At 43.3% G+C, this 23,441-nt stretch overlaps 1 protein-coding gene across 6 annotated transcripts; it reads left to right on the top strand.

Annotated features, from left to right (window-relative positions):
* The first annotated feature begins 721 nt into the window (after positions 1-721).
* Positions 722-22,570, top strand: LOC120829706 (microphthalmia-associated transcription factor). 6 transcript variants are annotated; one of them, XM_078087378.1, is made up of 10 exons: positions 722-968; positions 8,876-9,116; positions 16,088-16,303; positions 16,388-16,483; positions 16,769-16,886; positions 17,031-17,126; positions 17,225-17,278; positions 17,440-17,515; positions 18,243-18,390; positions 18,961-22,570. In XM_078087378.1, exons 1-10 carry the CDS (start codon positions 865-867, stop codon positions 19,270-19,272), a joined length of 1,461 nt encoding a protein of 486 aa, XP_077943504.1. In that variant the 5' UTR covers positions 722-864; the 3' UTR covers positions 19,273-22,570. The 6 variants fall into 6 exon arrangements, with proteins under 6 accessions (XP_077943504.1, XP_040049993.2, XP_077943500.1 ...); XM_040194059.2 differs by having other exon boundaries at positions 18,874-22,570; XM_078087374.1 differs by lacking the exon at positions 722-968 and adding an exon at positions 5,545-6,081 and having other exon boundaries at positions 18,874-22,570.
* Positions 22,571-23,441: the final 871 nt, after the last annotated feature.

Raw genomic sequence — 23,441 nt, 5'->3', positions numbered from 1 at the left:
AACTTAAATTTACATTTTGTAATAGAAAGAAAGTCCCCCCTCCCCCTCCGGTGGGCCCACAGCACCGGCTTCCCCGGCTGGATGCTGCCCCCTGGTGGCGGATGAGAGTCCAGCCAGTTGCACTGAAAGAGGAGCGACGACCTGAGCGGGAGGACGAGGTCAGACTGTCGGCGCAGGAAACGGAGGGAAACAGAGACGCGAGGGTCGACCAAGCCGAGGCAGGTTTGTTAGGATCATTGAACTTCCGGGGTGACGACATAAATGCAGAAGTGAATTCAAGATGGCAAAGTGAAACATTTTTTTTATCACCTGTGACAGCAGCAAGGTGAGTTTATACATAGTGAGAATTATAACAACGGACTATTTCTTGATTTTATTTTTTCTCCCTCTTATGTGCTTTCCAATTTTAGTGGAAATGTGGAGCAATGCACGGTGTGGTTCACCTATCACAGACACATATCTACAACTGTAGTATTTCGGTGTAGAGTGATTATTGTCCGTAAAGGCAATAACGCCTCGCGCCGTCAGATTCTCTCGCTTTCCGTATCGTTGGAATGAAAAGGAGTGAAGATGACAGGCTGTTCGTTCTGGATAATAATCATTATCACCGGAGGAAATTAAACCTGTGCGAGGAGAATCCTCCCCCTCCCCGGCCGCGTGTCGCAGCCAATGAAACCCACGCTGGCATTGACAGCCGAGGTGCATGCCGGTAGCTGTAGTCGTAGCTCCGGGTCCCTTCACAGCGGTTCATACCGAGCGGAGTGCAGCGGCACGAATATCGTCCGTCCGGGTCTCTTTTTTTTAAAATTCATTCATATTAAGGGGCTGCGCGTCTTCCCCCCGCAAGCGTTGACCCGTCTAAATATGCAGGCCGAATCGGGAATAGTTCCTGACTTCGAGGTCGGAGAGGAGTTTCAAGAGGAACCTAAAACGTATTACGAACTGAAGAGTCAACCCCTGAAAAACAGGTCAGTTGTTCGGCCGCGCGCGGTTATTTCCCCGCGTACCCCGAGCGGCTTTTCGTCATTATTGTTATTATTATTATTGTAAAGTCGTTGGTGAAGCTGATTCTGGGCTGCGGACTTTTTTTTTGCCCCTGCGTTGTCGTGCGCGGGTCCGTGCGCGGGCGAGGCTCTCCGTGCAGATGTTGTGGTCCCCAGCTGCGCGGGCTCGCGTAGCCGAATTCAAAGTGCCCTCTCGTTCCTCCCGCTGTTCTCCTGCTGGCATGAAGTTATGCAACGCTTGGGTGTCGCCTCGTCAACACCAACTTCAAATATTAGCCCGTGGAGGAGCAGACAGGTCGCTTCTCTCGTCACTCACTGTTTGGGGAAAAGCGGCTCTGCGTTTTATGGAGAAGTTTTCAGTACAAAGGTGGTTGGAGCTCTGTGTGAACAGACCGGACCTGCTTTTGAATGAAGTTCCGTCCTTTTCTGCGTTCTGAATTCTCCCCCTAATCATTCAGAGGACTCGCGTGGCATCAGGAACATGCACACAAACACCGACTTGTCACACAGCTATTTTCAGCGCATAGTGGAGGCCTCTGCTGACAGTCTGCGTTGAGCTGAGTCAGGTCTATGTGGTCTGATTTGACCTTTCACCCCTTTTCTGGAAGCGCTGCACAGCAAGTGGGCCGCCTGGCTGTTTGACGTGATATTCAAATACCGTCAGTGTAGTCAAATTTACTAATAACCCGCGCTGGGATTTTAGGGAGGGATCGAAGGAACATTTGTGCACGTACAAATAGGGCGAAACTGCTATTAAGTTGTATAAAAGTCCCCTTTGAGCACTTTCACCTCCTGTCTGTGTTTGGACTCTTGTCTTCAGTATTCATGCAACCATGAGGCAACCAGCTGAAAGTTCTCATCAAATGGACGGATGTGAGTGGTAACCAAGAAGGCAAATTCAAATATTTCCCAAAACGTCAAACCAATTCCCTTAAGGAAAAGAAAACTAAAGCCATGCTCTTCTCTGAAGAACTGTCGTCACGGCACCGATGGCGTGCCAGAATATTTTGGGTTAGTGACTAAATAGAATATAACCAGATGTATTTGGAGTTATTACAAAGAAACGCGTCTCTGTGAGGCTTTCGCCTCTGCGACCCTGGTGATGACGACGATGCATCTGTTAAGAGGACGGTGTCTGTGTTTTGTGTCCCCTCGTCTCCGTTAGGTTTCTCAGCGGTGGACATGCATGGCTCCATTGTCAGGTCGAGACACACGGAGCACAGCTCACCTCTGTGCTCAGACAGACCTCTTATTGCAGACGTTTGGTCCAATCCTGTCATATTCTTTTTCCCCCCCTCTGGACATTTTGTTTGTGGAATGGAAAGTTTATATCTTTTTTTTTTCTCTCCAAACTTCAGCCCAAAACTCCAGCTCCAGAGAGAAGAAAAAAAAAAAAAGCTGTCGTCTTGCCCAGTCTTAACCTTTGACCCAGTTCTGCTTTTTAAACTAATTTCTTCATTAGTGAAATGTGATTATCCTGTTGCACATTCAAGAGCTGAATCTGAGCTGAATGGTTGCTGGCAGAGCAGCGCAGCCAGACAGCTTCAGTATGAGCAAAGCATCGCACATTATTTCAATAAATCAAGTAGGACGAACATTTGTTTTGATTTTAACGTATTCCACTTCCTCTTACCGTCACATGAGGATGATCCGGCGAAACAGTCACGATGCGTGTGCTGTTTTCAGACGTTGTTGCTCAAAACTGACGCACTTGTCGCGATTGATTATTAAGGCGTGCGGGGTCTCGTCATGCCCCCCGCTTTAAAATAGTGTGACAAAATGTCATTTTAGATTTGATCATAGCATATGTATTCTCGCTGTCTCTTTAACTTTGACAGGAACTGCCGCTTAAGATGTGCCAGACGTTTTGTGCCTAACATAGACGTGCGACAGACGGGGAAAAAATAGTCCATGCAGTGTAAATAAGATGTGTAAATTTAGCAGTGGATGTGTTATATTTGAAAGCGAGAGCTGGGGGATCATTAATTGCAGACTTACTTGGCATGCACAGTCCAATCGTGGTTGTGCACGAGGCAAGTTATGGAAGAAGCTTGATATTTTACAAAAGGTTCATCGAAAAGAAAACATGTCTTTAATGAGACAAAAACTTGTGCAAGAGCTTTGCCTCTTGACTGATTTCTGAAATCAACAAAATTTAGATTTATGTCACAAACTATTTGACTGCAGAACAGACAAACAATACGGATGCGTTCATCTTTCAATACTTGGCTTGTTGATATACATGTGAATCTGTATTACATCACAGGTCATACTGTATGAATATTGAGTTTAAATACTAACATTTCCATTTGGCTGCCATAGAAACCTGATCAAATGGTTAATATGTGTACAAATATGGTTATTGCAGATTAGCTGCACGCTGGCAATACAAATTAAATGAAGTTAAATTTGCCAGTGAAAGCTGAGTCGGGTTGAGGGCGCTGAACTCGTCCTGTGGGGGAATTCCCTGTCGAGATTCCGTATGCAGACAAAGGGCTTCATCCACAATCCCAAAAAGTGGCTGCAGGAACGACTTGTTCTGCTCGCTTTGCTAAATGAGTATTAGAAACAGTGGTACGTGACCTTTGTCAGCCTCTGTTGGTGACCAGAAGGGACTGCAACAACGCCGAAAACACATCCCTTCCCGGGTCACACCCTGCCTGACGTTTAAATATTATATTAATATTACCCCAATGTGTGGCCTACATATTGCTTGTTTTTGGCTAAACACTCAGTTTGATCAGCAGCAGATCTTCCCTTTTGAGAGGAGTTCATTCTGGTCCTTTTTGCTTAGAAAGTGACTATTTGCTTCAGCTCTAACCTGTTAATATGATCACATGTGTTTATTCACTCATATCATTTTTCTACTTGAAAAAGAGAGCTTGCAGCCTTGCATGTCCTTCATTGTTCAGTATTTAACTTTAAAAGGTCGTAATTGTAACGTCTTCCCGGATGTTAGTTCCAAACCAAAAATTTGGATTGTTATTGCATTGACAAGGAGGACATCAGTCATATTTCATTTGGACGTTCCAGAGGGAGTTGAAGCGTCATTGTGGACGTCAAAGTAGAAATTGGAAAAGGAAATCAATCACACAATGACGTAGAATTGGGATTAAGACGTCCCGCCTGGAGTTGATTTCCCGTCCTCTGCTCCATTGTCTCTGTCATTACATTTCGCTGAAAACCTTTTTTTTAATGAAGAACCATCATAAAATTAAACAAACGAGTAAGAGCTCAAGTGAAGAGAATAGAGTACACCTGAGCTTTCGGTATTAAATTACAGATTCGTTTTTTTTTTGTACTTCCGATCACCGTTCGGTCAAAACACCATAAAACCCTTTGAGATGCGCTTCGGTCATTTTCTCAAAAGGGCAAGAATCGTCACGCTAAGTTTAATTTTCATGGTTATTGTGCGTGGATAATCAGGCATGAGTCATGTCGGGATGTGAATGGCTTCCTTCATAATGTAAGAATGTTAAAGGCAAATCGGCCCCTTGGAGACGCTGGAATAAGCTGCTTTGTTTTTCTAGTAGAACATCCGTGTTTGGATGAACCAGAAAACCTCACGGACTCACTCAGCCTGCCGGAGGCCACCGTATGAAACCCTCCTCCTGACTCTGCTGGAAGCCCAGAGAGGGGAGCAGCCGGCGCAGGCCGTCCTGCTGGAGGACAAACCCTGAAGGACAATTTAAAGAAAATAGCAAATTGCAAAAGTAGGGTTTGGATTAAACATGCTTATCTTTCTTCTCGTGCATTAGAGGCTAATCACTCAAAGTAATAATCAAGTGAGAAGCAGCATCATTTGTTCGTGGACTTTCATATAATCCAACTTCTGTTTTTTTTAACCAGTAGTTTCATTCTGGCCGTCACACATTTAGGAAGGTTTGAGGCATTTAAGGCTTCATTCTTCTGTCCCGACGGTTGTCGACTTTTTTTTGTCCCAAAACTCAAATGTACTCAATGTATTAACACTTTGCAAGCATAACATTCCTCGCCGCATTAGATACAAAGCTTAATATTGGTTTGGCCTGACGTATACCACAGGATTAATTAGTATCTCATTTACTTAGCAAATACATTTCTACATTTCTGTAGCAAATACAAGGCTTCTACCCAAATTCACTTCAAACGGTTCAACTATTTACCTCGTAGTTGTCTGTTCGGTTGTCGTGTACAGTCATATTCGCTGGGCTGAGTTCCGGCTGGGAGGTTGTGTTCTCTGGCCCCCCGAGTAACGATTTTGGCGATACGGACCCTTCATTTGAAGATATTTCAACTTCCTTTTTTCTATTTTGCAAAGACGCGATGCACGTACACAACGGCGCGTTGTGCTGCACAGTGGAGCTGAACTCAAAGCCAGTTAGGAAAGCAGTTGAATGCTCCGAGAAATGCGTCGTGACAAAAAGAACACAGCTCCGAAGGAGTCGACACATTTGGAGACGCGTGCGGTGACTAAAGGCTGCAGCTGCGGGCCGTCCGCTGAACCCGTGACGACACGAGTCTCCGAGCGAGGCCGCGTCGGTGGGGTTTAAAAGCAGCTTGTTGATGGGCAGCGTGCCGTCCCCTGCTGTGCTGCCTGGGACTCTGCGTGGTGATTGGAGACTCCAGGCCGGGCCCCGGAGCCTCCCCCCTCTGACACGCTTTCAGCGCCGCGCCACCGGCGTGTGACTTTCACTGCTCTCCAAGGGCGGCCGGTGCACCTTCAGGAAAGAGACTAAAAACAAATATGGAGGCTGTTGGAGTGCAAGTGTACAGGCCCTGCTTGTTTGACTGCTTGTGAGTATGGCGCCCCAGCATGCTGGCATGTTTTAAGCCGTGATTCTATTGGTCTGCTGGTGTGACTACGACGCCACACGTGCACATAGAGGACGGGAACATGCGATCAGCAGATTACTCCCTGTGCAAAATAGTTTGGCTGCCGGCATTGGTTAATAATCCAAATCCTATTTCGTTGTTTTTCAAACGAGCGTGGACTCATGCAATTGGTTGAACACGTTTGTTTGTTAACAATTAAAAGTTCCCGACGGAGTGGCATTAGTTCTCAAATCAAGGTTGGCTATTGGCTCCAGTCCTGCAAGTAAGTCCTGCAGTAGTGTCTTTGCTGCCTATTCTTTTCCTTTTCACTCTGATCAGACCTCTGTGGCTGCACTGAACATTTCTCCCCCCCCCCCCCCCCGTTATTACACCGACTCTCACTTTACTTCCGTTTGCCGCCCTGCCTTTAAAACCGGCATTAAAGACTCAGGTCCGACTATCTGACCCACGATGGAGAAGCGTAGTGAGCAGAGGAAAAGGAAGGAGTCATGAGTTGGGTGGGTGGGGCTCGTCAGAACTGTACAGCCATTGTGTTTGTGTTTTGATTTTGTCTTGATGATACACACAAACACGAGAGGAGGTCTACACGCACACACACACACACACAAGAGGGGAAAGGTTAAAAATGACAAAAGAGCTTTTATGTGCTAAGAGGTCTGTTTGGCTAAAAGCCACCACACACTTGAAAGGAAGAAACAGAGAGAGAGAGAGAGAGGGGGGGGGGGGGGGCTTCTGGTCACCCATGCACACACTGACACACACACACACACACACACACACACACACAGTCAATGAATCTGGTAATAATTGGAAAAAAATCATGAGGTGAAACAAGTCTCTTTAGATCTCTTTTACAAACCCGTCTATTTGCGAACACGTACCTTGGCCCTTCTTTAACTTAAAGAAATCAAAGTTGACACCTTTTAATGGGATGTGGTCATTGTTTATTGACATCCTGACCGATCCAGCCCCATGGAGGTTACAGATGTATTAATAGTGACTTTTGTTTGGGTGTTAACAACACAAAACAATGAATTATTGTGTGAAAAAGCTAAGATTTGTTTAGGGTAATCTAGAAAAAGTGACGCCTAATATATTTTGTCCAGCAGAGGGCAGTGAACATTTTATAAAATGAGAATAAAAAGGCATTACTGGCAAAAGCCCACACAATGAGCCCCAATAACTTTGGTGATCCCTTCACTTTGACTCCACCAGCAAGTCCAGATGTTTATTTCTTATTTCCACCGCATACATAACCAACAATAGTCTGCATTGGGGGGGTTGTGTTCCGATTAGCACATGTCAACATGCTAAAAGGCTAAACTAAAAAAGGTGTACATAGTAAACATAGTAACTGATGATCGTTAGCATGTTAGCATTGTCACTGTGAGAATCTTTGATGTACAGTAAGGTCTGTTTTAAAGCCAACCTTCTTTTGGCTTAAAAGACTTTGTTACACAAACATCCACTATTTAAGTAATTTAAGATCACAAAGATGTTCACCATCTATGAAATTGTAGTTATGGTAATAACGTTTGTCTTTTATTTTTGTTTTTTAAAGAAAAACAATTGTGTTGTCGTCGGAAATTAAAAAGTGTTAAGACGGATTAAAAGAAAGAAAAAATCTTTTTAAAAAAACGTTTCTATCATTAGCTCCAGTGACTTTTGTTTGAAAGTCAAAGGATTAAAGGAAATACACTCACCCACAGTCATACAGACAAAGGAATTATGCACACAGTCCCTTGACAAGAAAAAGGTTTGAGAGAGCCAAAGCGCTGCAGTGTTTTCAGCGAGCAAACTAGCGTCCTTGTTCTACTGTAATTCATTCATTAGATCCTTTTTATAATCAGTTTATCTGCATTGTGTTGCGACGTGGATGAGACCATCTTACGTGTGTTTCTGCCCTTGTGCAGCGTCCAGTGGGTGTTGGTATCAGACAAAGAGATTAGATGCGGTGCTGGGGAGAGAATTATGGTATGTTGAGGGCTCGACACCCACTGAATACGCTGTAGACCGAAGCAGTGTTTGACTCCACTGGCTAATTAGTGCGATTACTGCACAGCTGGATTGGCCAGACGTTTTTACTGCGTTTTTGTCTAAAGGATCACTCACTCGATGAAGGCTTCATGCCGACCACTTCTGCTTCAGCAGAGTCTCTCTATTTTAGGACTGGCGGCTCTGTCTGCGGAGCCGGCGTCTAAATTTAAGGGAGTGGGGAGACTGAAGCACGGCGTTATTTTTTACGAAAACTGTTCCTCTTTTGTGCGAATACAGCGGGAAGCTTGGTGAGAAACTAAATCCTCCCAATCACATAGTTCAGCTCTTTGAAGTTACAATTGATGCTCTGATGGAGTATTTATTTCCTGCAGTGTATTTATTCCCCCCGAAATGACTTCTACCCCCCTGAAAAGGTGTGCAATCATTTATTTTTAAGAAGAAAGTTAACATTTTTATATATTTTTTTGCTATTTTTTGTTATTTTTCCACGCACAGCAGTTTCACACTGACATGAACATCCCGCAAATATGTTATTTTTGGTGTAAATACGGCTCCAGGGTTGCAACTAACAATTCATTTGAGCAAGAAATTATAAGAGGTAGTAAAAAAAAGCTAAACCACATTTTCCTAGAGCTCCAAGCTACGTCTTGAAATTGCTTGTTTTGTTCGACCACCGGTCCTGAATCCAAATGCCTTTTTGTTTTCCAACATCAGACAGAAACCCCTGAATCCAGAAACTGTTCAGATTCTCCTTTTGATCTCCACCCCTTTCAGTTATCTTCATATTAACCTTCTACTTCATCTGCTTGCCCTTCATCTTCTTCTAACTTTCCTTCCCTCTGATCTTCCTCCTCTCTCGTCTCTTTTGCTTGACCTCTCCTTCCCCGTCTGACCTCTCTCTACCCTCTCGCCGTTATCACCCCGTCTGCTCGCCTCTCTTCCCCCTCACCTACCCGACCCCCTCCTCCCCTCCCCTCCCCACCGCCGCTTTCCCTCGCCGTCTTCACATCTCTCGCCCGCTCATTCATCCGTCCCCTTTCTTTATTGCACATCTGCAGCGGCCCGCCGGGCGAGCACAGCTCCTCCAAGCCCCCGCTGAGCTCCTCGGCCGTGACATCACGCGTCCTGCTGCGGCAGCAGCTGATGCGGGAGCAGCTTCAGGAGCAGGAGCGCCGGGAACAGCGGAGACAACGAGCTTCCCAGTGCCCACAAAGCACGGCGGCCCAGACCCCCGCCATCGATGTCAGCGTGCCCGTCGGTCTGCCGCCTGCGTCCCAGGTGCCAATGGAGGTGTTCAAGGTAAACAGCCGTGGTTCTGGTGTGGGACGGTAGAAGAGGGATGCACGGGAATGTGTCATGTTAACATGGTACCAATATAGTTCTGACGCTGGTGGATTAGCAGGCTGACAAAGTGTTCAGTTTTTACAGTACATGTGTGTAAAGTTTCCACCTCTGAAATTAGATGATGCGTGTGTCATGGTTGCAGTCTGAATGGTCCAGGCAGCGCTGTATTTATAGGTTTTAGTGAGTCGGGTGTGTGTGTGTGTGTGTGTGTGTGGACGGTCAGGCAATTGTGGTTTTTACTATGACCTGGTGTAAAAAAAAAAAACACAGGAGTGAGTGAAGTGTGTTAAAATGCGTAGATGGGGATTATCTTTCCTGAGAGAATTCCTCTTTAATGCACGCTGTGCTTCCAGCCATTCGGATTTAGCCATCTTTAATCCTATTTGCTCAGCTAGATTCACATCTTTTCATAGCTTTGATTCCCTGGCAGTCCGAGGGACAGGAGACTGTTACGATTTTCTGTACCAGTGAAGACCGTTTTGTTTGAGGGATCCTTTTAACAAGGCAGTTTGGTAAGTTTGACTTCAGCGTGTTTTCAGAGAGTTGGGAGATTTTTTTTCAAATGGTAATAGAATGTGTTTTTCTGCATTGTGTGGCGTTGAATATTTTGGGGTTATCCTAGTTTGTGGACGCGTATATTCTGTTTTAGCACATACCGTCATTAGCGGTCTGACAAAACGTGGTGTGCGTTTGTGATTTCCTAAGATTTGCACAATATACATAAAAGTGTTTTTCTTTTTGCCGTTCCTTGCAAAACTTGTGAGCCGCTTAATTCTTGGTTCTGGCTTTCTAGTCTTTTGGAGTTCTTCTTTTTTTTACATCATTGCAAAGTAGACGGGAATGTTTGTGGAGTTTTTCATGAGGACAAACACACACACACACACCGTATAATCAACCTTTCTACTTCTCTCAGACAGACACAAATTAAGCTTTTGCTTTTGCCATTATTTTCCATTTGTTATTTCCCTGTGTTGATTTTTGGAAGGCTGCGCAATCAGGGCTGCAAGTCTTTTCATTTCGCAAAAGAACTTTCCCACGCAAACATATAGTCCTGTTAGTGCATTTCAATTTTCAAGAAGACGATACGCTTGTTTAGAACCCCAAATAGGGTGAAACTCAAAGTTTTGAATTGTTTATCCTCTCATTAGGTGTAGTAGAAAGTAGATATATTCTGGGGGGGTTGCTGAGTAATCTGTGTTGATCTTTATCCATTCACAACACAATCACAGATTTCATGGTTACTCGCTCAGCCACGCTTTCATCACCCTGGATGTGTGTGGCATGGGCCAGCAGCGACGGACAAATACAGTATATCCATTGAAAACTAGCAGCGTAAACATGACTTACTCCCCATAATCTGCAGCTCTTTGAGAGGTTTAGGGCACCCCTACCCCCAAACCCCCCTCCCCACCCCCCGCCGTGTACAATACATCAAGTTAGAGTCATTTCTCTGCTTTGGCGAGAGCTTACAGACATTCTTCATTGACTGAAGTCCTCAAACGAAAAGGCCGTTGCAGCTTGGCTCCGTTGAGCGGGGTTAACCTACTCACCTGTCTGCGGGTAGATTAGCGGAGTCCTCAAAAAGCTCAGGGGTACCAGGCAGAGCTGCCGGACCTCAAAAAGTGCAAACATTAAGCTCAAATGAGTTTATCTAGAGACTGATTGGACCCTTAATTAACCAAGTGACCTCCGACCTTCTGGGGAATAAGTAAGGGATCAGTTTAGGGATCAAGACAAAGGCGAGCACAGCCTTACCACACAGCGAACGCTAATTCAGTGAAGAATGCTCGTAATTAGCCCCCACTGCCTTCATTCCATGGCATATTTGAGAAGGGGGGGGGAAACGCTGCTTTGAAATTTATGTAGGATAACTTCCTAAAAGGGTTAAAAAAATGATTTGTCTTTAAAGGGATTTACTGTGCCTTGAAAAGAACAAAGTACTCTCCATGTACAAAATGTACGTTTCTTTTAAATTACACAAATGGTGCAGCTCGTGACTGGTACATATAAGAGTGTACAAAGATGCTAATGTCTCATTTCAGTAGCATTTTCTCAGGTAACGCGCCTGGATATTTGGTGAAAAATGTACATTTTGCAGCCTCTTATAAAATGACTCCCAGCAATTTATTACTAGCTCTCTAATTATTACAGATATTTATTCTAAGCGTATACAGCGTACCACGCATTAAAGACATGCTTTTTAGCTTATGTTAATTTTAACACAACAGATCATTATTTAAAGACACCAGGTTTGTGTTCCACTGGTAATTTACCAAATCTCTGCATAATTGCATGACCACATTGGAGGCGTAAAAAACCACAGGTCGCTCTGATGTAGCTGCTCACATTAGCATCACAGTTGTCGCCTGCAATTTCCACCGAGCACGTTAGCAGCTTAACTGTGGGACAAAGTGGCCTATTCTTCTAGGCTGCATAGCAAATGGTGGCATTCTTGTTAATGTATCCTTATAGGACCATCGTAGACTGCCCAAAGCATGTAAGCAAAAAGAAATACAGATCCGTGTTTGTCAGCTTGCCGGCGTCGTCTCTCAGTACAGCAGGTTGCTTTGTGCGTGTTTTTGGACTGTTTGAGGGGTTGTGTTGGCCCGGGGGCATGAAACAAGCTGATAAACAACAAGCTGTCTTGTTTTTCCTTCGCTTGCAGATGCTGTTGACGTCACATTTGAAAAGTGTATATTTCGGGAAGAATACATTAAGTGAAGTCGGGTAAATTAAAGTTAAAGCCCCGCCGGCTGGAATCGCTCCGCCATCCCGAGCTGTCCAAGCTGATTATCAGGGTTCGGGACGTATCGCAGTCTGGGATGGAACTGGAAAAAAACAAAAACATATATATTGTATAAAAATATACTTTTTGCCCCTCAGACCAGTGCATATTGACGTTTCACCCTGAGGTCAGAGGGCCCCAGGGGGCCCCGGTTAATTCTGAGCAGTTAGATCATCTAATTACGTGTAATAACTTTGGAAATCCCTCTGGATTCGTCTGGCTAAATATATGTAAGAGGTCTGCTACTTACTGCAACAGCGAGAAAAAGAGTTTCAGGGCTGCGACTTGTGATTATTTATGTATTTTAGAAGTTGATTATTTTCTCAACTAATATACAGAGTAAGAAAATAGAGGAACAAAATGCAATGTGAAAGAACCCAAGGAGATACTACTATTACACACGAATTGCTTCGTTCCACATGTCGATATTCCGATATTCAGTCATATGAATCCTCACATCTGAGGATCTGAAACAATTAAAAGAAATATACCATGGATAAATGTACAGCCGTAACCCCTCATTTTTATTAGCGATAAATCTGCAGATTGTTTCTTTGATTAAGGGATTAATGTTGATTATGAAAATATCCCCTTCGTGATTAAGTCTTAACTCAAATTATTCATTGTTCGTAGAAAATAATCGAGTTCCAGATCCATTTTTTCTCAGTAGCATAATCGTTATAAACAAGCATAACGTCTGCAGTAAGGACATCATAAAAACAAAAAAATCCAGCTGTTACATCCAATAAAACACTATTTTTATACCAAGAAGAAAAGACTCCGACAGTGATCCTTTGTATGTTCTTGTGGTTTCTATTTTTAGCATTTCTGCTCTAAGTTGACGTGAAGAGACAGACAGACTCAGTAGGTCTTTGGAAAACTAAAAAGAACTTTGGGAAGCAGTGGTTTCCGATCAGGTGGTCTGGAATCCCCAAAGGCTCCTACTCTGTATCTGAGGGGTTCGGAGATGATTAACAGGTCAGTACCGTAGCGAACAAAACACGTCCGTCTTGCTTCTTTGGCAGTCCTGAAGTCTGATGATTCATATGATGCTCAGAGGCGTCCGAAAATATAGACGTGAAGAAAAAAAAACTAAACTGATGGGATCCACTTGCATGTGCTGGTACACCACAAATTGCTTGAATAAAACATATCACCGTATAAAAGCCTATTGTCGTTGACTTCTCCTCCACCTGGCTGAGGGTCAAAAGGTCAAGAGCAGTTGCAAAGGAGAACAGGAGTTGACTCTTATGTAATCGATATGTGAACGGCACTTGGAAATTTGGAAGGTAGAGAATGAGAACAGTGACAAAGTCAAAGAGGAACAATCCACGTCTGGATTCTGCTCCGAGACCAAATCACGCCTCCTAAGGCCGCTTTCAATTCCTCCGCAGCGTGAGAAGCGACAGCGGGCGTTGCTTTAAAATGTTGCCGCCGTATGGAGCCGATGGACAACATCATTTGCTTACTGAATGGATGGTTCTATGTACCGATTACCGACTACAGAGAATTAACCAAGCAGGTCTTCATCCGGTCTTACATTTCATTTAGTTACTTTGAAATTTACAAGAAGACCAGTGTTAATTGTTATAGATTCATCAATTCAATTCTAATAGCTACCTCAGCCGATTAGCACGAGCTGAGCCTCTGAGTAGCGGATCTCTACAACAGGAAACACCAGAAAGTTTGACACCAATCCACATCCGTATTGTGCATACAGCACAACGCTGCTACTTGTGCGTTTCTGCCTGTTTTAAGGCTAAAGAACAGATGTTGCTGTTACTAAATCAGCTCTGAAGGTTTTTTTTCCCATAAGCAACCGCTATGAAATGAAGATTGTTCCCACAATGAGAGAGGCAGCTTCACGCCTCACGTGTTGGGACGATGGCTGGAACCGACTAGTGAGATGGAAAGGATTAACTATTTTCCAACGTAGGTTTTCCCACAAACTAATCTGTAGTTTTCAATATTATGACAGCAGCTGACTGGCCGCAGATCAAGAGGTGCACTTTGTCTACATGGCTGTGCTTTTGTTGGAATAAAGAAATGAAATAACAATAAAAACTGTTCAATTTGATTATCACACAATTCAATTGCAGCCCTTTCAAATCCCTTATTCCATCTATTGAGCCAAATGACATGAAGGTTTTCCTCATTGCTTTCTGTAGATAAGTAACTTAAATTCCACGTTAAGAGCATTTATTTATTACAAAGTGGTAGTAACTTCGCCACAGTGATGTTTTTGTGCCAAAGATGCCTGTTGATTTATTGTCGATGATCCAATAACAATGTGATCAGTATCGATACATCGGTTGAGTTAAACACCATAATGATAACAAAGCAAAGACTACGGGATTGTGGGGACCAACATTAATGAATCTCACTGTTTTACCCTTTAGCCCAAAGCGGGACTTTGTTCTTCTCGGTGAGTAATTGACGTGCTGTAAACATGTCGGCTTTACAACCTGGTAATGACGTCATACCTGCGTGATAAATGTAAAACCTCTCACATGAGAACCCCCCCATCCTCTCCGGCCCCCCTCGGAACAATGGCTCTGCCTCTGGACCGGAGAATCAGGTAAAGAGGTGAGACAAGTGATAAACTAGGCCTTCTCCAAAGGACACAAAGATGCACACGGATGATTCAAAATTAGAAATGTCGTGTTTAGTCCCGTTATGTTATCTTAAGTCAGTCCTCCCCGAGGATGCGTCGGTGCATTTTTTCATCAGTTCCTCGGGCTCCGTGGGTTGTGATAACCAAATCCTCTCAGCTGTCAAGTGCCGCGTGCAGACTACAGGGCTTTTCACGGCTCCGCTGAAGCCGTATCCTCTGATCTTACACAAAACAGACACACACACGCTCAGAAAAGAAAAGGAAGCAGCGCAGGCTCTCGTCCGTTGGGTTTGAGGCTCGGGACGCACGTCGTCGCCGGTTTCAAATGTAATTCACAGGCAAGATGAGTGACAAAACCCGGACATGTAGGGATGTGAGAGACTGTTTTCTTTGTGTCGTTTTAAATTGGGAATTCACGCCCGAGTCTCCAGAGGGTTCAATTATAAAAAAAAGTGGACGTGACAAAGCAACAGCCTGAGGCCAGTTTCAGTTAAAGAGGTGGCCGTGTAAAACAAAGACACTGACTGTTAGCAGCAAGTGATGAATTCAGATTTTACATAAAACAACACAAATTCGAAGAAGCTCATTGTACCTCCTTGATGTGCAGAACTAACGACTTTTCTTGTCTTTAAAAAGACATGTGTCTGTCCGTAGCAGGATTTAGTCTTCTGGTGCAAGCAAGAGGGACGCAGCTACAGCACTCAGTTTAGAGGGAAGTTTAACTTGGAAGTGTTGCTTTTTTCTCTATCGGACGGTTCAGTTTACTGTAAATGATGCTTGAGATGCTTGGATACCAACCGTATGAGGTATGTTTGAAATGAAAGTTATCTTCTTCGAGGGGTATTTTTTATTTTATTGAAACTAACATTTTTTTTGTCTTAAAGCCATCGCTTTTTTCCCTAACTAGCACATGCGTCATGTATCTAAATTTACTATCTGTGGTGTCATAATAACCACAGATTTTGTCAAGGAACTCAGGGAATAGACGGTTTAAATATAAACGTGAGGAGGAAGGCAGCAGCACTGCTCCGTTTGCAATGTGTCACAGCCTGAGGTTGGTTCGCTGTGTATGCATTAATGAAATCAAATGTATTCATAGCCAAAGGAGAGCAGAGATGGGTGTGTGTAAATAGTGTTACTTCAAATACGTGCACCATAAACACCAAAAAAGCAGAACGTCGCAGCTAAAGAAGATATGTAGAAATATGTTTTCTGCTGAGACTCTTTTAGATTTAACACTTTGACAGCATCTCAGAAGTAAAATGCATAATTCATTATCTGTTTTCAACACTATTTCAAGTTTATTTTAATACTTTAGTCAGTACAGTGAAGTGCTTGGACAGGCTTTGAGGTATATTTAGTCTTTAGTCATAATCTGTGTACATCTGTGTGTTTAATCTAATAAAATAATAATACAACAATAATATAGCTGTAGTTTATGATTTATTGTAGGATTTATTTCCCATGGTGCACCTGTAACCATCGACACTTCCCACCTCCCTCGCCCTTCTCTCTGCCCACCAACAGGTCCAGACTCACCTGGAGAACCCAACCAAGTACCACATCCAGCACTCCCAGCAGCAGCAGGTGAAGCGCTACCTGGGAAAGCTCGGCTCTCAGGTGTTGAACTTGCCCTGCCACAACCAGTCCTCTGACCACGGGGGCATGCCGCCAGGGCCGGGCAACAGCGCCCCCAACAGCCCCATGGCCTTACTCACCCTCAACTCCAACTGCGAGAAAGAGGTGAGCGCTCGTGATGCGATGTTGTTTTTTTTAACACATTAACGCAAGGATTTAATCTCCCTTTTCTCTGCGCCTTGTTTTTAGATGGATGATGTCATTGACGACATTATTAGTCTGGAGTCCAGTTACAGTGATGACATCCTGGGCTTGATGGACCCGGGACTCCAGATGGCTAACGCGGTAAGTGTGTGTGTGCAATTCACCTTTCCAAACGACTTCCCTGCTCTGTGTCTGCAGGGAGCCCAGCGATCTCTAGCAGTTTTGCCCAGATTTAAAGAAGTGGTCACAGATTGACCTTCTCGTCTCGCTCTGAGCACGGACTCAACTGAAACCCTCCCTTCATAAGTGACAGTGTGACTATTTTCACATATCATACGCGTGTAAACCTTTGTCCCCACCCTACCGATGACTCTTGTCTTATCGAGGGTCATCTCTGCTTCACGTCTCCCCTCCGCGTGCCCTCAGATCCCTGTGAACGCTAACCTCATGGACATGTACGGCAACCAGGGGATGTCCCAGCAAGGTCTGCCCGTCAGCAACTCGTGCCCTGCCAACCTGCCCAACATCAAAAGGGAATACTCCGGTAAGCAACAAACGCCTCACAAACACCGATTTTTTGTTGCATCGAAATAATGCATTTCCGACCTTTTTGAAACGCCTAATGTATGACATTCTATTTCTATTTGTATCCATTCCGCTCATATATTAAAAACATTATTCATCGCAGTTTCACAATCCCCGGCCATCATGCACATGCTGGATAAGTCTGGATCCTGCGGCAACAAGTTTGACAGCTATCAGCGGCCTGAGGGATTCCCTGTGGGTACGTGTGGTGAATTAGCTGCCAGCCCTTTTTGGAGATTTGCATTGCTCCATTGATTACATTGATTGATTCAAAGTATTGATTTTTCCTTCCAAAAGCTGAGGTAAGAGCGATGGCAAAGGAAAGGCAGAAGAAGGATAACCATAATTTGAGTGAGTTTTGATGCATTTCAATTGCTCTGTAAATGTGTAAACGTAAATACTGAAGTGTGGTAACATCTCTTTGTTAAAGTATAATATATATGTATATATATTTTAGATGGGAGTTTGTCAGCTAATCATGAATACTTTTCTTATCTGTTTTTATTCTGTAGTTGAGAGAAGACGACGGTTTAACATCAATGATCGAATCAAGGAGTTGGGAACTTTAATCCCCAAATCCAATGACCCGTAAGTTACTTCTATTATTCTTTTTCCTTTTAATAAAGATTCGTTTTTATTCTCTCATTACAACATGGCCTCTTTTGGTTATTATCCGTCCACACCCGCTAGTCAAAGAAACACTGTGGAAACACAAAGAGAGCATTTACTTCACTGTTGAAACCTCATTATTTATTTGATCCCCCATTTCTTACATAATGCGAGTATTTTTAAAACAATATATGAACTTATCCTTTCTTCAATTTGCCCATTTCACTAGACAGATCTGTTGATCATTTAAATCTGTTAAATCAATCACAAAAGGGTCAAAGGTTAAACACAAACTGCAAATGTCCCCCTTGTGGAACTAATAAAGGATAATCTCATTTCATCGAGTCCTCGCTGGATCGGCCAGATTACCGGCGCATAAATACTTTCTGTTCTCTATGTATTGATACTTAGACGCTAGAAGCACCACTTTAAATGCCCTTCTCTTCCTTTGACCTTCGACCTCGCCTGTGGCTCCGTGAAGATGTCAGCAGCTCTTTGTGTCATGTCTATCCACCCGTGGTTGTTTTGCTAAACCCCGGCTGAGTGCTCCACCCACACCCAAGACCTACGGAGACACACGCTCAGAGCCCTCCTCAAACAGGCCCAACGGCTGTTATTGTAGACCAAACGTTCTCAGCGCTATTATTGATTCATTCCCCTGTACGCATTAACTATGCTTTTTTTTTTTTCTCCGTGTGGCGTTCAGGGACATGCGCTGGAACAAAGGCACCATCCTGAAGGCGTCGGTGGACTACATCAGGAAGCTTCAGCGGGAGCAGCTGAGGGCCAAGGAGCTGGACAACCGCCAGAAGAAGCTCGAGCATGCCAACCGACATCTGATGTTGAGGATACAGGTAAAGCAGCTCCTACTTGAAATCCGACAATGAATAAAAAAATGAAATAAATAAAAATACTGAAAGAAACTGGAATGTCAGCATTAACCGCCTCTCGTAACGTCACAACGGATTATAGCCCGTTATAAAATCAGGTCAAGCTTCGGGGAAAAGCAAGCAGAGCCGCCAATTCACCCGGCGAAGGCCACGTGCTGAGTGTGGGGGGGGCGGAGGAGAGGGGGGGGGGCTGTTTAGATCCACCATCTTGTAAATAATTAGTCACAAGACAAGAGGCGTCAGGATCGGTTCCATTCGACTTGGCGGATATTGATTGATTGATTGCTCACATTGTGCGTGTGTGACGCGGTAAACAAAAGAGAACCCCACTTCAAGTAGTGGAAAGGTAAATTGAGGCGGCTCAGTCCGTCGCTGCCGGTGAGGATTTAAGAGGCCAGAGAGTGAAGCTCCTCCCCGATTCACCCAGAATGTGTCTTTCACTTGAAGGAGTTAGAGATGCAGGCCCGGGCACACGGCCTGGTCATCGCACCTCCAGCGCTCTGCTCCGCTGAACTTTGTGCCCGGCCCATAAAGCAGGAGACGGCCCTGGACGACTGCCGCCCGGAGCTGTACGCGCTCCACCCGCACCACCAGCACCACCCGGCCTGCACCCCGGAGCCGCCCGGCGCCCCGGAGCTGAGCGAAGGCCACGGCGACTTCTCGGCGGAGGGTCACTACGGCGTCCACGTCAAGCCGGGCTCCAAGCTCAACGACATCCTCATGGAAGACACCCTGTCCCCGGTGAGAGGGGGGGACCCTCTGCTCTCGTCCATCTCCCCGGACACCTCGAAGGACAGCAGTCGCAAGAGCAGCGTGAGCATGGATGAGAATGATGAGGTCTGTTAGCGGCCCCTGCTGGAAGAAACCCGGCATGCGTCTCCGACCGTCTCCAGCCTGCCGCAGGCGTCCCCCCCCGTCAGCGGCAGCGACACACTCCCAGCTGCCGGAGACGCTTTCTCCTGTCTGCGTCTGCATTTGTTCTGTTGTTGTGTTTACATGCGTTGAATCTTCTTTTTCTGGTGATGTCTTTGTCTTTGTGGATTTCAAGGACTGATTATAAAGTGTGTTTGCTCCAATCGATACTTTGCTGACAATGAGTTACAATAATAGAGGTTTTTATATTTTAAAAAACAGACATGCGTTAAACTTTAAATAGAGGCTAGATTGTGTTTATTTCTATTGATTCCAAAGAATCTAGGGAAGTTATGAATCACGGTCAGAAATGTAGATATTTTTGTTTTAGATAAACACTGCTTTTTAAATCGGTAGCAATAATAGAAGAAAGAAGATATATTTATTACGATAGTGCTTTACACTCCTTGTGTCTTAGAATGAACTTGAATGTGCCAATGCCTTATTAAGACGTTCATACATCAATGTCATATTGCTGTGCACATTTTTGGGCTGTTTGTCAGTCTTCCAGTTGACATTTCTTCTTTTTATGAATATTAATCATTTGTAGATTTCATCTTATTTATGTATCTATGTATCTAAGTACACATTCCCCTGAAAGGTATTTATGACAAGGCATTTAAAAGAGCCAATTTGAAACGACTAATAAACAAAAGCACATTAAGAATAGAAAGCTAATACGTCTCCTTCACCAGAACACAAACACACAAACACACACACACACACACACACACAATAGGCTGGTTCCACTTGATGGATTGGATTGTTACCTAAAGATGAATCGGAGGCGTTTTTAGTGTATTCTTGTCTGTAGGGTGTCCATTTCCTAAATTATTATTATTTTTTTTTATTTGTTTACATCAGTTTGGTGATATTTCACATCAAGGATGTTTTCTTTTCCACCATTATGTGAACATTTATATTTCCATGAACTAAAAAGAGACTGCTTTGGGATTTTGTATGACATTGTCAAAACACTGGAATGACATCTGTAATTTGTTCACTCTTTTTTTTTATCCAAGCATAAACTATTGTATTTGCCTTTTCAAACGCATACAGAATATTGTATGAGATTGTAGATTATTTACGACATATGGTTGTTGTATATTTTATCCGTTTGTTTTCAACAGTTGTAGCACATTGCATTAGTACGACTTTGTTCATTACTACTGCCATACATTGAGAGCTCCGTTTGTTAAACTATGCAATGGTTGATGTTGTGCCTGCACAGCGGCGTCATGTCTCGACAATGTGATCTCCTTATGAATAAGTCTGAAGCAGTGTAAAAGTAAGTATATTTTAATTGATTTTAAGTGCCTTACAGTTTTTTCTGTTACACTGGTGATGTTAGAGGAGTTAAGACAGTGATGCAACATGTTGTTGATGTTTATATTGGTGTTTGATGCTTCATGTGTTAGCTGAAAAGTGCCAAAGTACTTTAGCAAGTAGTAGGAAAGGGGGCATTTGTCATGTTACAATATAACATTATCTGCCTCTCTTACTCAAGCCACAAGAAACCCTTTGTTTTGATGGAACCCCAAAATGTTCAGTACTGAATGAATAAATAAGGCATTATGAAATAAATGATCATAAGACTAAACAGAGTTAAATTCATAAAGCAAACCACTGACTTCTGAAATTAATAATGAATGCCATTTCATTATTATTATTTTCACATGAAGTGTTTTGTTTTTTATTCCGTACACAGTTGTTTTATTTAAGAAAAAACATTTTTCTAAAATGTGCCTTTACTCAGTAATGGCACTCTCCGGAATGAGACTTTTCATTTAAACCTCGCTCTTTTATCATCCAGTTTCACCAACTCTTCACCCTCTTCCAGCATTTACTGAATCCTCTCTGTAGAGACTCGTCGACAGCCAAACGCTCCTCGACCACAATGCAAAATATAATTCTGACTGGATGACGTAGCAATGAGCCGAGCAACAAACGGCTACTTTGCATTAGCACAACTTGGCTAAAGATGCTATGCGGCTGTATACTGCTGCTAGGTTGGCTTTGATCATAGTGTTAAACGGAGCATTTAACTCCTTCATTCAGAGTTACCGTGAGAGAGTTTTGCCCTTAAAGTTCTTTTTTTATAGAAGGAAAATGCATAGTGCCTAAAGCATTAATCATCATTATTGGGGTGACCCTCTCTCCCTTATCATCCAGCAACACACAGCCGCTAGCACGGCGGTAGCCTCCTAATCTTAATATTTAACTTGTTTATTCACATGATTATTTAATACATAATGTATCTAATGTGATGTATTTATTTCATGTACTTCATATTTAACACATTGGCCTGTTTTTTCATGTTTAATGTTTATCACGGTCAAACTCTACACTGAAGGGGCTGTTTTCAAAGTTGTTCTGAATATTCAATATACTCTTCACATAGTGTGGATGTAGTTCAATGTGATGCCAAAATAAGATATAGAATACTTTTATTTAATATGTGTGAATATCAGTTTTTAAAACGCCATAGATAATGCACGCGTCAGTGGTACTTCTCTTCCAAAATGACAAGCAATACTGACAATATGATTTCAGTCAAGTTAATTCCCATCTTTTGAAACAGTAGTTTGGGAGGAAAACAAAACTGAAGATCAACTTAATAATTGCTTTTCCGGAGACAAATGGAGATAGCTCAGCTGTCGCCACATGGCACTAAAGAAGTATGAAACATTAATTGATGTGTGTTTGAAAGCCTAGAAAAAGCTCATAAGTGGACCTTAAGTGGATTTTTCTGGCCGTGGGTGAATTACAGCTTGAGTGGACTGCAGAACGGCCTTCATGGTTACAACAAAGCAACACTGCCAGCTACCGAGCCTCAATATGAAGATAACGTTGCCCTTCAACTGAACCCAAATCAGCTTTAGTTCTCAATGGGGCATGAATCATCTAAACCCCTGATATGTGACAGGTTGGAATAAACATGGGCATCACATCTGATGGTGGTGGCAAATCATTTAAAACCATCACTGATCAATTCCTCTAAATTGATTATCCAGCTATTAATTAGAGGTAATCTCAGTTTAGATCTCTTTCCACTCGCTCTTATTCCTTTGGTTCATACAGACAATGACTTGTCGCTACGGTCCTTTTTGTTACAGCCTACATGAGATGAATGTTCTAATAGTCACTGTACGCATTGGTTTCAGATTAGTGAAAACCATCGGTACCCAATGTGGAAAATATCTTGTGAGAAATATTAAAAGTTTTATTTGAATGTTTGTTGAGTTTGTGTTTTTCTGGTAATCAGAAACTTACCAGTGAGAAAACGCGTTAATATGGTTGGCTTTATGGTGTAATCCAGTAGGTGGAGTATAGAAACAACAAGTAGACAGTAGGTACAATATTAGGGACAATTAGATTCCCCCCAAAAAGGCCTTTATTTTGACATTAACTTACCCTTTAACTTCGTCAGGCAGATAAAGTTGTGTTTATAACACAAAAAGGGAAAGATGTATGAGTTGGTTACATGCAATTACGCATATCAGACATCTTCATTATCAAACTCAAATCCCCATTGGCTCTGAACAAGGTTAGAATACACACAAACACAAACAACACATAAGGTAAACATTGGAATTAATCCAAAAAAGGAACAAACTGTTAAACCTTCAAGTTCAATTTCAAAGATCTTCATTTAAAATAACGCTGAAGTAACATTAAGTTGATTGAGTCTATGGCCCACTGATCAAAGTACTGCAATATTCATATATTTACAGTTTTGCAAACAATGCTGTACTACACTTTTTCTCCATTGTATACACATGACCTATGAAATGAACTATGAACACAAATCTGAAAAGGGAGAAAAGGCCTTTGCTGTGCACCATGGTAGAATGAGCCAACAGTAGACGTTTAACACGCTCGAACACATTCTAAGGTCAATGATGTCGTCCGGACACCCCGTGGGAGCCGTGGCAACGGCGAGGACAGTATCTCCATCTGGCTCCCCGGCCACCAACGTGACCAATTATATTCGGAATGCACGACCAAGTCCGCGTTTCACGTGTGAGTGACATCACCTCCCCCCAGTCAGCCGAGCATACCAATGGACATATAACTAAAGAGTGTGAACATCCTGCATGGCC

The sequence above is a fragment of the Gasterosteus aculeatus genome, chromosome 2, assembly GCF_964276395.1.
Source record: "Gasterosteus aculeatus chromosome 2, fGasAcu3.hap1.1, whole genome shotgun sequence".
Lineage (NCBI taxonomy): Eukaryota > Metazoa > Chordata > Actinopteri > Perciformes > Gasterosteidae > Gasterosteus > Gasterosteus aculeatus.
The sequence above is the reverse complement of the archived record's forward strand: the minus strand, read 5'-3'. Positions and strand labels throughout refer to the sequence as shown.

Coding starts and splice junctions, on each gene's coding strand:
- LOC120829706 (XM_040194059.2), top strand. CDS start 865: ATGCAGGCCGAATCGGGAATAGTTCCTGACTTCGAGGTCGGAGAGGAG. Junction 16,887..17,030: donor CATCAAAAGGGAATACTCCG/GTAAGCAACAAA, acceptor TATTCATCGCAG/TTTCACAATCCCCGGCCATC. Junction 17,279..17,439: donor GAAGGATAACCATAATTTGA/GTGAGTTTTGAT, acceptor TTTATTCTGTAG/TTGAGAGAAGACGACGGTTT.